This window comes from Ranitomeya imitator, chromosome 2 (genome assembly GCF_032444005.1).
Source record: "Ranitomeya imitator isolate aRanImi1 chromosome 2, aRanImi1.pri, whole genome shotgun sequence".
Lineage (NCBI taxonomy): Eukaryota > Metazoa > Chordata > Amphibia > Anura > Dendrobatidae > Ranitomeya > Ranitomeya imitator.
This window is the reverse complement of record NC_091283.1, coordinates 848088614-848102451: the sequence shown is the minus strand read 5'-3', so window position 1 is coordinate 848102451 and position 13838 is coordinate 848088614. Positions and strand designations below refer to the sequence as shown.

The 13838-nt window shown below is 52.6% G+C and overlaps 1 protein-coding gene across 4 annotated transcripts; it reads right to left on the bottom strand.

The window, feature by feature from the left end:
* Positions 1-4276: 4276 nt before the first annotated feature.
* Positions 4277-13234, bottom strand: TRUB1 (TruB pseudouridine synthase family member 1). 4 transcript variants are annotated; one of them, XR_011318565.1, is made up of 10 exons: positions 13091-13234; positions 12521-12613; positions 9416-9471; positions 9158-9239; positions 8827-8899; positions 8528-8667; positions 7991-8047; positions 5580-5807; positions 4948-5489; positions 4277-4864 (listed from the first exon to the last, which is right to left on the bottom strand). XR_011318565.1 is itself a non-coding variant. In XM_069754361.1 (9 exons), exons 1-8 carry the CDS (start codon positions 13206-13208, stop codon positions 5608-5610), a joined length of 819 nt encoding a protein of 272 aa, XP_069610462.1. In that variant the 5' UTR covers positions 13209-13234; the 3' UTR covers positions 4277-5489; positions 5580-5607. The 4 variants fall into 4 exon arrangements, 2 of the variants coding, with proteins under 2 accessions (XP_069610462.1, XP_069610461.1); XR_011318564.1 differs by having other exon boundaries at positions 4948-5807; XM_069754361.1 differs by having other exon boundaries at positions 4277-5489.
* Between the last annotated feature and the right edge of the window lie 604 nt (positions 13235-13838).

Here is a 13838-nt window from a genome sequence, read left to right as displayed (position 1 = left end):
ATATACTACGTGGCTGGACAATATACTACGTGGCTGGGCAATATACTACGTCGCTGGGCAATATACTACGTCACTGGGCAATATACTACGTGACTGGGCAATATACTACGTGACTGGGCAATATACTACGTGGCTGGGCAATATACTACGTGGCTGGGCAATATACTACGTGGCTGGGCAATATACTACGTGACTGGGCAATATACTACGTGGCTGGGCAATATACTACGTGGGCTAGGCAATATACTACGTGACTGGGCAATATACTTCGTGACTGGGCAATATACTACATGGCTGGGCAATATACTACATGGCTGGGCAATATACGTGACTGGGCAATATACTTCGTGGCTGGGCAGTATACTACGTCGCTGTGCAATATACTACGTGGGCTGTGCTAAATACGTGGGCTGGGCAATATACTACGTGGGCTGGGCAATATACTACGTGGGCTGGGCAATATACTACATGGCTGGGCAATATACTACGTGGCTGGGCAATATACTACGTGGCTGGGCAATATACTACGTCACTAGGCAATATACTACGTGGCTGGGCAATATTATTATTATTATTGTTATAGCGCCATTTATTCCATGGCGCTTTACATGTGAGGAGGGGTATACATAGTAAAAACAGGTACAATAATCTTAAACAATACAAGTCACAACTGGTACAGGAGGAGAGAGGACCCTGCCCACGAGGGCTCACAATCTACAAGGGATGGGTGAGGATAGAGCTGGTCATGCAGCGGTTTGGTCGATCGGTAGTTACTGCAGGTTGTAGGCTTGTCGGAAGAGGTGGGTCTTCAGGTTCTTAATATAATAATTTACTACGTGACTGCAATATACTACGTCACTAGGCAATATACTACGTGGTTGGGCAATATACTGCTTGGCTGGACAATATATTACGTGGCTGGCCAATATACTACGTGACTGGGCAATATACTACGTGACTGGGCAATATACTACGTGACTGGGCAATATACTACGTGACTGGGCAATATACTACGTGACTGGGCAATATACTACGTGACTGGACAATATACTACGTGGCTGGACAATATACTACGTGGCTGGGCAATATACTAGGTGGGCTGGGCAATATACTACGTAACTGGGCAATATACTACGTGGCTGGGCAATATACTACGTGACTGGGCAATATACTACGTGACTGGGCAATATACTACGTAGCTGGGCAATATACTACGTGGCTGGGCAATATACTACGTGGCTGGGCAATATACTACGTGGCTGGGCAATATACTACGTGACTGGGCAATATACTACGTAGCTGGGCAATATACTACGTGGCTGGGCAATATACTACGTGGCTGGGCAATATACTACGTGGCTGGGCAATATACTACGTGGCTGGGCAATATACTATGTGACTGGGCAATATACTATGTGGCTGGGCAATATACTACGTGGCTGGGCAATATACTACGTGACTGGGCAATATACTACGTGGACATGCATATTCTAGAATACCCGATGCGTTAGATTCGGGCCACCATCTAGTGTTTTATAAACCAGGTCGGTTTTGGTGTCAGGATTCTACATTTAACTTTTTCCATCCTAGCAGGAATCTGGGATTTTAGCACCTAAAAAACGTTATGATGCTTTGGTTTTCTTAGGTTACAGATAACACCGCACCTTTGCTGGAGCTCAATGACAAATGATGGCGTTTCTGGTTCTGATCCATCCCATCATGGATGGTTTTAAAATAATAAACAGACATACTCACCCTTCATTTTTTTCCCCCAGATTTGTGTAAAATGCGGGACTGAGGCATAAGTACCATTAACTGCCGCCGTTAATAGGCGTATCGGTGGTCTTTAAGGGGTTAATTTAATCCCACCTGGGAGGCCCCCACTCCATGTTAACCCGATATGCACCTTTATCTACAGGTATGGTGGACTGACCGATACCTGTGATAAAAAAAAAAAGAGAAAACTGCGCTCTAATGTGACCATCAGTCAGTGAGAGATTACTGATATAGCCGGAACCAAGACCACAGCGCATGCGTTACACCAACCGGAAGTGGACGCGGCCGGAACCATGGCCACAGCGCATGCGTTACACCAACCAGAAGTGGACGCGGCTGGAACCAAGACCACAGCACGTGCTTTACACCAACCGGAAGTGGACGCAACCGGAACCAAGGCCACAGCGCATGCGTTACACCAACCGGAAGTGGACGCGGCCGGAACCAAGGCCACAGCGCATGCGTTACACCAACCAGAAGTGGACGCGGCTGGAACCAAGACCACAGCACTTGCTTTACACCAACCGGAAGTGGACGCAACCGGAACCAAGGCCACAGCGCATGCGTTACACCAACCAGAAGTGGACGCGGCTGGAACCAAGACCACAGCACTTGCTTTACACCAACCGGAAGTGGACGCAACCGGAACCAAGGCCACAGCGCATGCGTTACACCAACCGGAAGTGGACGCGGCTGGAACCAAGACCACAGCGCGTGCTTTACACCAACCGGAAGTGGACGCAACCGGAACCATGGCCACAGCGCATGCGTTACACCAATCCGAAGTAGACGCAACCGGAACCATGGCCACAGCGCATGCGTTACACCAACCGGAAGTGGACACAACCGGAACCATGGCCACAGCGCGTGCGTTACACCAACCGGAAGTGGACGCAACCGGAACCATGGCCACAGCGCATGCGTTACACCAATCGGAAGTAGACGCGGCCAGAACCATGGCCACAGCGTGTGCGTTACACCAATTGGAAGTGGACACAACCGGAACCAAGACCACAGCGCATGCGTTACACCAACCGGAAGTAGACGCGGCCGGAACCATGGCCACAGCGCGTGCGTTACACCAACCGGAAGTGGACGCGGCTGGAACCAAGACCACAACACGTGCGTTACACCAACCGTAAGTGGACGCAACCGGAACCAAGGCCACAGCGCATGCGTTACACCAACCCGAAGTGGACGTGGCTGGAACCATGGCCACAGCGCGTGCGTTACACAAACCGGAAGTGGACACAACCGGAACCATGGCCACAGCGCATGCGTTACACCAACCCGAAGTGGACGTGGCTGGAACCATGGCCACAGCGCGTGCGTTACACAAACCGGAAGTGGATGCAACCGGAACCATGGCCACAGCGCGTGCTTTACACCCACAAGAAGTGGACGCGGCTGGAACCAAGACCACAGCGCGTGCATTACACCAACCAGTAGTGGATGCAACTGGAACCAAGACCACAGCGCGTGCGTTACACCAACCGGAAGTAGACGCGCCAGAACCAAGACCACAGCGCGTGCGTCTCACGAACCAGAAGTGGACGCGGCTGGAACCAAGGCCATAGCGCGTGCGTTACGCCAACCGGGATTTGATACCAGACGCATATACAAGCGCAGTTGGAGGATAAGTAAGGGGCACATGTAGGTACACAAAAAAAAAACGGAAGAGGTAATTACGGCAGTCTCACAATAAATCAAGGCGTCCACCCATGCCCATCTCTTTTTCCTGTTATGGCACCCTCCTATTTGTGGGCCCTGATGAGCCCCGGTAACAAGAGGGCGCGGAACACGTAAGGACATCAGTACTGGAAGTTACTACACCTGAGTGATCCATTGTGATCGTTTTTTGTATCTATATGGCTTTTCACATGGTCTATGAGAACGGACACAGCACTTTACTGCCTACACAGAGCAGCCTGAAAGCGACCTACATCCATCTGTACTAGCTGTATATATATATATATATATATATATATATATATATATATATATATATATATATATATATATATATATATATATATATATATATATATATATAAATAATCAGCACCCATGCACCTGACTATGCACTAATGACGCTGTGATCTAGCTCTGGAGGGATCCAGCTAATTAGTGAGAGGTTACACGGCTGTGGTCACTAGCAGAGGACGGAGCGGCTCTGCAGAACGCGGCTGTGGTCACCATCAGAGGACGGAGCCGCTCTGCAGAACGCGGCTGTGGTCACTGTCAGAGGACGGAGCGGCTCTGCTATAGCGCGGTTCTGCACGACGCCTGCCGCCACAAACAACGGGAACAGCTGAGCGGCAGAGGAGCCGGGGGCCGACCCCACCGATCACACATTGACCTTTCCTAAGGACGGATCGTCAATGATAAAGCAGTGGCCGATTCATTCGGTCCCGGATACTGGATGACACCAGGACATGTGAACAGCGACAAACTCAGAATTGTCTAGACTGATACATTGTAACAAACCAAATTACACAAAAAGATTCTGCAGATTTGTAATAAACGGGGTTTTATGAAATTATGGAAAAAAAAAAAAACATAAGCAATGAAGGGGTTTTTCCCATTTTAAAGAAACCAGTGGCCAAATGTTTTCAGACACGTAGCAGTAAGGCTACTTTCACACTGGCATTTTTTGCAATACGTCCCAATGCGTCGTTTATGGGAAAAAACGCATCCTGCAAAGTTGTTTGCAGGATGCGTTTTTGCCCCATAGATTAACATTAGCGACGCATTGCGACGCATTGACACACGGCGCAACCGTCGTGCGACGGTTGCGCCGTGTTGTGGCGGACCGCCGGGAGCAAAAAACGTTATCTGTAACTTTCTTGCTGCCGACGGACCACTTTGCGCGGCCGGAACTCCGCCCCCACCTCCCCGCACCTCACAATGGGGCAGCGGATGCGCAGGAAAAATGCATCAGCTGCCCCCGTTGTGCGGCGCATTCACTGCTAGCGTCGGAACCTCGGGCCGACGCACTGCGACGGGCCGAGTCCGACGCTAGTGTGAAAGTAGCCTAACAGCACGGATCTTACTCGGCCTCCCCGACTCCTGCACTGTTTGTCTGCCGCTGCAGCCAATCACTGAGCTCTGCCAGTCTGTTGTAGATAGCACAAGTCACTGTGCTCAATGATTGGCTGCAGCGGTGATGACAATGCAGGACCCCGCGAGGGTGAATTTTTGTGATTGGATACTTGTAATAAAACATTCATTTGTGTTAATACGGGACAAACATGAGGTTATGAACTCCCAGAAGAAACCTCCAATCTCAGGAGACAATGAGGAAAAGAAGACAATGAATAGAAATGGAGGAAAAGTAAAACATAAGAAACGTTGAGAAACGTCCAAAGGAAAAACAAAAAATGCAAATGTCACATGGAAAAGTGTCTTGTGGAGCGAGGGTCTGCAGAGTCCGCACACACGGAGCAGCCCACCGTGGCCGCCTGCAGACCTGTGTGCTCGCAGTCACTAGTCAGTGGCCGAGGGTCTCATGTTCTCCATCTATAGAAGACCACCCTCTTCAGTTTCAGCATATGCTATACAGTCTGATTGCGCTGGGTGTTACATTAGACCATTCTTCTAGATAATGTTGGGGGTCTCATCGAGCTTCCTCTGTATTGTCGGGGTCCCCAGCTTCGTCTGCGGTAATTTCTGTGGTTTCTTCATCTCAGACGTCGTCCTCAGGATTTAATAAGCTGAGAATCCAAATTATTGAGTGAAGTGAAAAAAAATGAGACCCCTGTGATGTCCTGAGGGGCGAGTGTCGCGGGGTGGCAGATATTTACCATCTGTGTCATCACCAGATCCGGACACTCAGGACTGGACCACAGTCTCCCCGGCCTCCGAGGTCTTCAGCCGCTTGCACGCTTGTTCTGGCGGTGTGGCACTCGTCTGCAGAGCCTGGGCGATGTGCTCAATGTCCCACCGATCCTCCCTCAGGGTCTCCTCGTCCAGTGTGAACGGCCCCTGCTTGGTGCGGATCAGATCCTTCACACTGGCGACACTGGACAACGCTGTGAGATGGGGAGAAGGTATCGAGTCCAGTGACCGGGAGGTGAAGGGGTGAATGTGACCGCACAGAGGGAAGGGTTGGAAACGACGGCACAGAGGCCGGATAGGAGGAGAAGGACACTGTACAGGAAGAGAAGACAACGGCTGCGCAGGAGGAGGAGGAGACTAAGACTGCACACAGAGGCCGGATAGGAGGACAAGGACGCTGTACAGGAGGAGAAGACGACGGCCGTACAGTAGGAGGAGGAGGAGACTATGGCTGCACACAGAGGCCGGATAGGAGGAGAAGGACACTGTACAGGAAGAGAAGACAACGGCTGCGCAGGAGGAGGAGGAGACTAAGACTGCACACAGAGGCCGGATAGGAGGACAAGGACGCTGTACAGGAGGAGAAGACGACGGCCGTACAGTAGGAGGAGGAGGAGACTATGGCTGCACACAGAGGCCGGATAGGAGGACAAGGACGCTGTACAGGAAGAGAAGACAACGGCTGCGCAGGAGGAGGAGGAGACTAAGGCCATGTTCACACAGTGTGTTTTTTACTGCGGAACCGCAGCGGTATTGCCGCTGCGGTTCCGCAGCAGTTTTCCATGCAGGGTACATAACAATATAACCCTATGGAAAACAGTCACTGCTGTGCACATGGTCCGTAATTTCGTTTAAAAAGCCGCGCAGAATAGCTGCGGCAAAAAAGAAGGAGCATGTCACTTCTTTTTCCTGAACCGCAGCGGTTCTGCACCCATAGACCTCCATTGTGAGGTCAAAATCGCAGTAAAACCCGCAGATCAAAAATATATCTGCGGGTTTTACTGCGATTTGATGTGCAGAACCGCTGCAGCAGGAAGTGCGGGGGAGCGGGCGGAAGTGCGTGGGCGGAGTGTGGCTGCCCCCCCGTGCTCCGATCCCGCCCCCCCGTGCTCCGATGCCCCCCCCCCCCGTCCTAATCTCCCCCCTTATACTTACCCGGCGTCCCGGTGTCTGTCCGGCCGTCTTCTCCCTGGGCGCCGCCATCTTGCAAAATGGCGGGCGCATGCGCAGTGCGCCCGCCGAATCTGCCGGCCGGCAGATTCGCTCCAAAGTGCATTTTGATCACTGAGATATAACCTATCTCAGTGATCAAAATAAAAAAATAGTAAATGACACCCCCCCCACTTTGTCACCCCCATTGGTAGGGACAATAAAAAAATTAAGAAATTTTTTTTTTTTTTTTCACTAAGGTTAGAATAGGGGTAGGGGTAGGGTTAGGGTTAGGGGTAGGGTTAGGGGTAGGGTTAGGGGTAGGGTTAGGGGTAGGGTTAGGGGTAGGGTTAGGGGTAGGGTTAGGATATTTTCAGCCATTTTAGCCCTAAAAAGCTTCCTAGGAAACACACAGTCTCTGCATAGAAAACTGCATAAAAAAAGGATAAAAAAACGCATCAAAAAACGCATCAAAAAAGGACAAAAAAAGGACCAAAAAAAGGACCTGCGTTTTCTGCCAAGAGCTGCAGTTTTTTAAAAAAAACTGTCCTGAAAAAAAAAGGATGGAAATCCTGAACGTGTGAACATACCCTAAGACTGCACACAGAGGCCGGATAGGAGGACAAGGACGCTGTACAGGAGGAGAAGACGACGGCCGTACAGTAGGAAAAGGAGACTATGACTGCACACAGAGGCCACGCAGGAGGAGTCGACGGCCGCGCAGGAGGAGGAGGAGGCGACGGCCACGCAGAAGGAGAAGACATCAGCCGCACAGTAGGAAAAGGAGACTATGATCGCACACACAGGCCGCGCAGGAGGAGACGACGGCCGCGCAGGAGGAGGAGATGAAAGCCGCACAGTAGGAAAAGGAGATTATGATTGCACACAGAGGCCGCGCAGGAGGAGACGACGGCGGCGAAGGAGGAGGAGACGAAAGCCGCACAGTAGGGACTATGACTGCACACAGAGGCTGCGCAGGAGGAGACGACGCCACGCAGGAGGAGGAGACGAAAGCCGCACAGTAGGGACTATGACTGCACACAGAGACCGCACAGGAGGAGGAAGAGATGTAAACCGGGTGCAGAGGTCGCGCTGAAGGAGACGTCACCAACATGCAGAGGCCGCACAGGATGAGGAGGAAGGGATCGCACACAGTCATACACAGAAGGAGATCCCAATAGTGACTGCACTGGACGGTCGGGCGCACAGGGACAAGCAGTGACATTACCTTCTCCAATGTCTCTGATGAGACTCCGGACGTAGAAGCCGCCTCCGCACTCCACGTCTGTGACAGAAAAGAGAGAGCTCAGTGGACGACACAAGCAATGAAGAGCAGCATCTTCTTATAAGCCTCACTATACACACAGGTTTACTACATACAGCCCCTTCCCCCATAACCAAGATGGCGGAGACGTAAATAACATGTCTCCGCTGGATCCGGACTCTGGTGCTTTTCTTGAGTAAGGTATTAGTGACCTTTCCTTAGGATACAAGATCAGTATCTGATCGTTGGGGGTCTGACACCATCACTGTTGATATGCGGGGTCTTAGTCCCAGAAACCCCTTAACTTATCCTACACCGAAGGCAGCTGCGGTTTTCTCTGGAGCAGATACATCCACAGCCGGCGGGTGAAAGTCTCTGCACATCAGCAGAGTTCTGGGTCAGGAATCGAGGCGGCCATACCGAGAGCCCCCCACTCTCCCACACAGATCTGTAATGATTTATCCTCCAGGTTAACGACCAATGTGAGAGGGGCCCACGCACCGAGTGTAAATAGCGGAGGCTGGAAGTCGGTCAGGGACAGCTTGTGGACCACCACGGGCCGCGCCGGCTTGGCTTCCACCTCCGCCCCCTCTCTCACCAGACACGACAGTCTTTTCCCGTTCTTCTTTAAGGCTGAGAAGCTGAAACATAAAACAAATAGCCCTTTGAGGTCCAGGTCTCCTGACTAACAGTATTAACCCTTTGTGCCCCCGTCCTTCCCGCGATATGTAATAATGGGGTCCCAAATACTGACCCAGAAAGGGAGCGGCGCGGAGTCTGCAGGATGGCGAGATACTTACAGCGGAGGAACCTGCAGGATGTTCCCGGTGAAGGTGCCGAGCGCGGCCTCCACGGCTTCTCTGGTGATGTGATCTGAGGAGACGAGAAAGCGCCCGTTAGAATAAGGGATGACATGGCGACCTCAGCTGCGACCACTGAAGCGGGGCTGTACACGCGAGTGTCTATTACTCCCTGTTATCAGCCATTTCAGGCTAGGGAGAGGCTGACAAAGAGGTGGCTGTCACATTGCAGACTATGGGCAGTAGCCATGTGGAGGTCGGTAGCATCTCCCGCCGGTAACATCCCCCGCCAGACTCGCAGAACGTGGTGGTCTGCATCTCAAGTACTTACCGTAAGGCTTCTCTTCGGTCACGGACCCAGAAGCATCCAGCGTGTCGGTGGCTTTGCCCAGCTGCCCGGTGGTGGTGTATTTCTGCCGGACAGGATAAGGATATGTTCACATTGCGTCATTTGCATCTGAACATCTCTAAAAACAGGTATTTACCCGCAGATCATGGCGACGACTGCAGGATAATACAGCTGATAAGTTACAAAAACAAACAATAAAATGTGTAGATTCACCCCAAGACCGGAGGCGCAGGCGGTTACCTTACTCCCGGTCAGCATCGCCCCCAACATCTTGGTGCCGTCCCCGATACCGACCACTGAAGGAAAAATGTAGAGCGGGGTGTCAGTCACATGACGTCATAGCCCCTCCCCCGATCCCAGTAAGACACGGCGCCGCCCACTTGTATTAGATGCTCTGACTGAGCCAGTGAGACACGGCCATAACTGAACGAATCGCGGGGCGCTTGCACCCCCCACCAGCTTCCCAATATTAGGACTAGTGGTGGATGACTTAAAGGGCCGGCGCAGTCTCCTGTGAATATGTTCTGCAACTTTCTAACAAACTTTCAATTCCTCGCCAATCTTAAGATCACTGCTCGTCACTGAGGCTGAATTCTCACCCTGACCTCGCTGTTGCTGTCATTTGTCACAGTGTGTAAGACCATGGAGTCCAGCACCGCGCTAAGAATCGGATAGGGAACACCGGTCAGATATGATAAAAGCACAGAGGAGCGGCCGACACTGCGCCAAAGTCATCAGCATGCGGCACAAGCAGAATGATAGATGCTTAATTAATCCGTGGATTTTTTTTTATTTTTCCACAGTTCCCATATTTTGCTGCCCGCACCAGTAGTAAATCTGATTTGTTTTACGACTCCCCTTTGCCACCAGGCAACTTCTCTGGGAACATTAGAGATTTCTGCCATAAACTGTCATCAGCAGATATACAGGGAGGAGGCTGACAGCTGAGAACACCAGCGGTGTCAGAGGGAATCGTGGCTCTCCGTGGTGGCGCCACCTACTGCAGAGCGACAGGATCACACACAAGAGCGAGGTTTCCATTTACCCCTAATCTGCACAATCTCCGGCGGCCGATTCATCATTTTTGTTTTTCTCTTTTTAATGTAAAGATGGCAGGAGATCGTCGCTGTCCGAGTCTGGTGGCGTTACCATGGATTTTTTATGCTGAAAACAAACTTTGAAAGGCCAGGTATCTACTTCGGCGCAGTCCCCGTTCGTCTTTTTCCGTTCTCAATCCCTATGACTGGCAGGATTCGCTTTATGCCCAACTCATAGCGAAAAACCCCTCAGTTGGGAGCAGCACAGGACAAGTCGCCCAGGACCGCAGCGGACTTGTCATTCAATACTCATTAGGCCCCATTCCTCCGCCTCTTATACAGCACCTTCCTCTTCATGGGGATCAAAAGCATTTCTGCAATTTGGTCTCATCACACATTTTGCACCGTTTTGCTGGCGGTTTGTTTCCTGCACACTCCACTTTAATGTGGTCATAAGTCAGCCGAGAGATCAGAAAACGCCAGATGAGAGTTACATACTTGTCAGAAGGAGCTCACTGACAGATTCCGTTAACTCACTCTTTGGCAAGCAATTGACACTGCAGAACAGCAGCAGCTGGAGAATATAAATGGGTAAAAATTTGTAATAAAAACTAATTACAAAAATAATTATCACCCAAAATCCACACATAAGTAAAAACAAAGTTGATGCACAAGGTGGACACCGATGTGATCACCGAGTACGATGAAACCCGTGATCACAGCATAGGACCCCCCCCCCGTATGATAACAGCATAGGACGCACCCCGATGATGGCCATATGGGATGCACCCCCCCATCATCACCACGTAGGACACTCCCCCCGATCACCGCGTAGGACGCCCCCTGTGATCACTGTGTAGGACACTCCCCCCCGATCACCGCGTAGGACGCCCCCTGTGATCACTGTGTAGGACACTCCCCCCCCACGATCACCGTGTAGGACACTCCCTCCCCCCCCACGATCACCGTGCAGGACACTCCCCCCCCACGATCACCGTGTAGGACACTCCCCCCCCCCACGATCACCGTGTAGGACACTCCCCCCCCCACGATCACCGTGTAGGACACTCCCCCCCCCACGATCACCGTGTAGGACACTCCCCCCCCCACGATCACCGTGTAGGACACTCCCCCCCCCACGATCACCGTGTAGGACACTCCCCCCCCCACGATCACCGTGTAGGACACTCCCCCCCCCACGATCACCGTGTAGGACACTCCCCCCCCCACGATCACCGTGTAGGACACTCCCCCCCCCCCACGATCACCGTGTAGGACGCCCCCTGTGATCACTGTGTAGGACACTCCCCCCCGATCACCGCGTAGGACGCCCCCTGTGATCACTGTGTAGGACACTCCCCCCCCACGATCACCGTGTAGGACACTCCCTCCCCCCACGATCACCGTGTAGGACACTCCCCCCCCCCACGATCACCGCGTAGGACGCCCCCTGTGATCACTGTGTAGGACACTCCCCCCCGATCACCGCGTAGGACGCCCCCTGTGATCACTGTGTAGGACACTCCCCCCCCACGATCACCGTGTAGGACACTCCCCCCCCCACGATCACCGTGTAGGACACTCCCCCCCCCCCACGATCACCGTGTAGGACACTCCCCCCCCCCACGATCACCGTGTAGGACACTCCCCCCCCCCACGATCACCGTGTAGGACACTCCCCCCCCCCCACGATCACCGTGTAGGACACTCCCCCCCCCCACGATCACCGTGTAGGACACTCCCCCCCCCCCACGATCACCGTGTAGGACACTCCCCCCCCCCACGATCACCGTGTAGGACACTCCCCCCCCCCACGATCACCATGTAGGACACTCCCCCCCCCCACGATCACCGTGTAGGACACTCCCCCCCACGATCACCGTGTAGGACACTCCCCCCCCCACGATCACCGTGTAGGACACTCCCCCCCACGATCACCGTGTAGGACACTCCCCCCCCCCACGATCACCGTGTAGGACACTCCCCCCCAACGATCACCGCGAAGGACACTCCCCCCCCCCCCCAACGATCACCGCATAGGACGCCCCCTGTGATCACTGTGTAGGACACTCCCCCCCCCCCCCAACGATCACCGCATAGGACGCCCCCTGTGATCACTGTGTAGGACACTCCCCCCCCCACGATCACCGTGTAGGACGCCCCCTGTGATCACTGTAGGACACTCCCCCCCCACGATCACCACATAGGACACTCCCCCCCCCACGATCACCGTGTAGGACGCCCCCTGTGATCACTGTGTAGGACACCCCCGCCCCGTGGATGGTTCGGCTCTGTGCCGTGCGATTACCCAGCAGTCCGGACGCGGCGCTGTCCAGAGTTCCTCCGTGGCCGATTTTCAGCATCTGCTTCCGTTTCTTGGTAAATTCCTTTAATCCGGCTTCTGCGGACGAGAAGAAAATGTAAACACGGAACGACCTCCCGCCCCGGCGCACGACAGGTTAACAGCGCAGCCGATTAGGTACCGCCCCAGTCACTGACAGCAAGCAGAGGTGCGGGAAGCTGCACAGGTGAATGTCCAGGTACATTCTGACATCTGCTGATGCGGCCGTACATAACGCGGAGATCCCACACGTCCCGTCCTCACTGCTCGTCGCTGCACTGCGGCTACTGCTATAAACGCTCCTCACAGACGCTGACGACTGACTGACATTTACCCACAAAAATCACAGGACAGACAACGGCGCTGTCAATGGCAACCAATCAAAATGCAGCTTTCACTTTTCCAGCAGAGAGTACCATATGAATACAACAATCTGATTGGTCACTGCGGGTCACATGTCACGTTACGCAAGACTCTACTGTCATGGCGCCCTACGTGTGCGCAAACTGCGGCAGTAACGTCGGCCCCGACTCTGACCTCTCAGCAGGCGGCTCTTCAGATCATTCAGGGTCTGGGCGGACGTGGCTCCCGGGGGCTTATACACCGGGAACAGACCGTGCAGCGATAGCAGCCTGGACGCTTTCTCTGCAGCCATGCTCACACCGTCGGTACAGCCGCCGAGTGACGTCATCACTGAGCGCCGCTGACTCCGGGGCATTCTGGGAGATGTAGTTGTGACGGAGGTGTGCGCAGAAATGTGCGCAGATCACATGCTCCTGCCCTGTGTCTGCGCTGGAAGCGCCTGGGCTCTGAGAGCCAGGAGGACTACAAGTCCCAGCACTGCCGGTCTAATTCCTTTTCATTCTCTTGGTGGGGGCTTCCGCTGCGTCCTGTCATCGGATCATTCCGGCAGCTCCGGCCATGGTCACAGCAGTATAGACACATACTGATCAAATAGTCACTAAAGTGGATTAAATCAAAAAGTGTCTTTTTTTTTAACTAAAAAGTGAAACCTTTACTTTGATATAAAATATACTCATAAAATTAAAATCGTGCCTCTAAACCCAGCACAATTATGCATAAGCGGTCGGCTGAAGCACATATATATATATATATATATATATACACATACACACACACACACACACACACACACACATATATATATATATATATATGTGTGTGTGTGTGTATATATATATATATACATAATACACACATACATAGGAATAGCCAGAAACAGAAAGAGATGAAATCTGCAAACTCCAGACGGAATGGTACGTCA

Excerpts from the sequence above, each read along its gene's own strand:
- TRUB1 (XM_069754360.1), bottom strand. The coding sequence starts at position 13,208 with ATGGCTGCAGAGAAAGCGTCCAGGCTGCTATCGCTGCACGGTCTGTTC. Across the intron at positions 9,472-12,520 it reads CGCCGCGTCCGGACTGCTGG|TGGTCGGTATCGGGGACGGC; the intron begins GTAATCGCACGG and ends TTTTTCCTTCAG. Across the intron at positions 5,808-7,990 it reads CATCAGAGACATTGGAGAAG|CGTTGTCCAGTGTCGCCAGT; the intron begins GTAATGTCACTG and ends CCCATCTCACAG.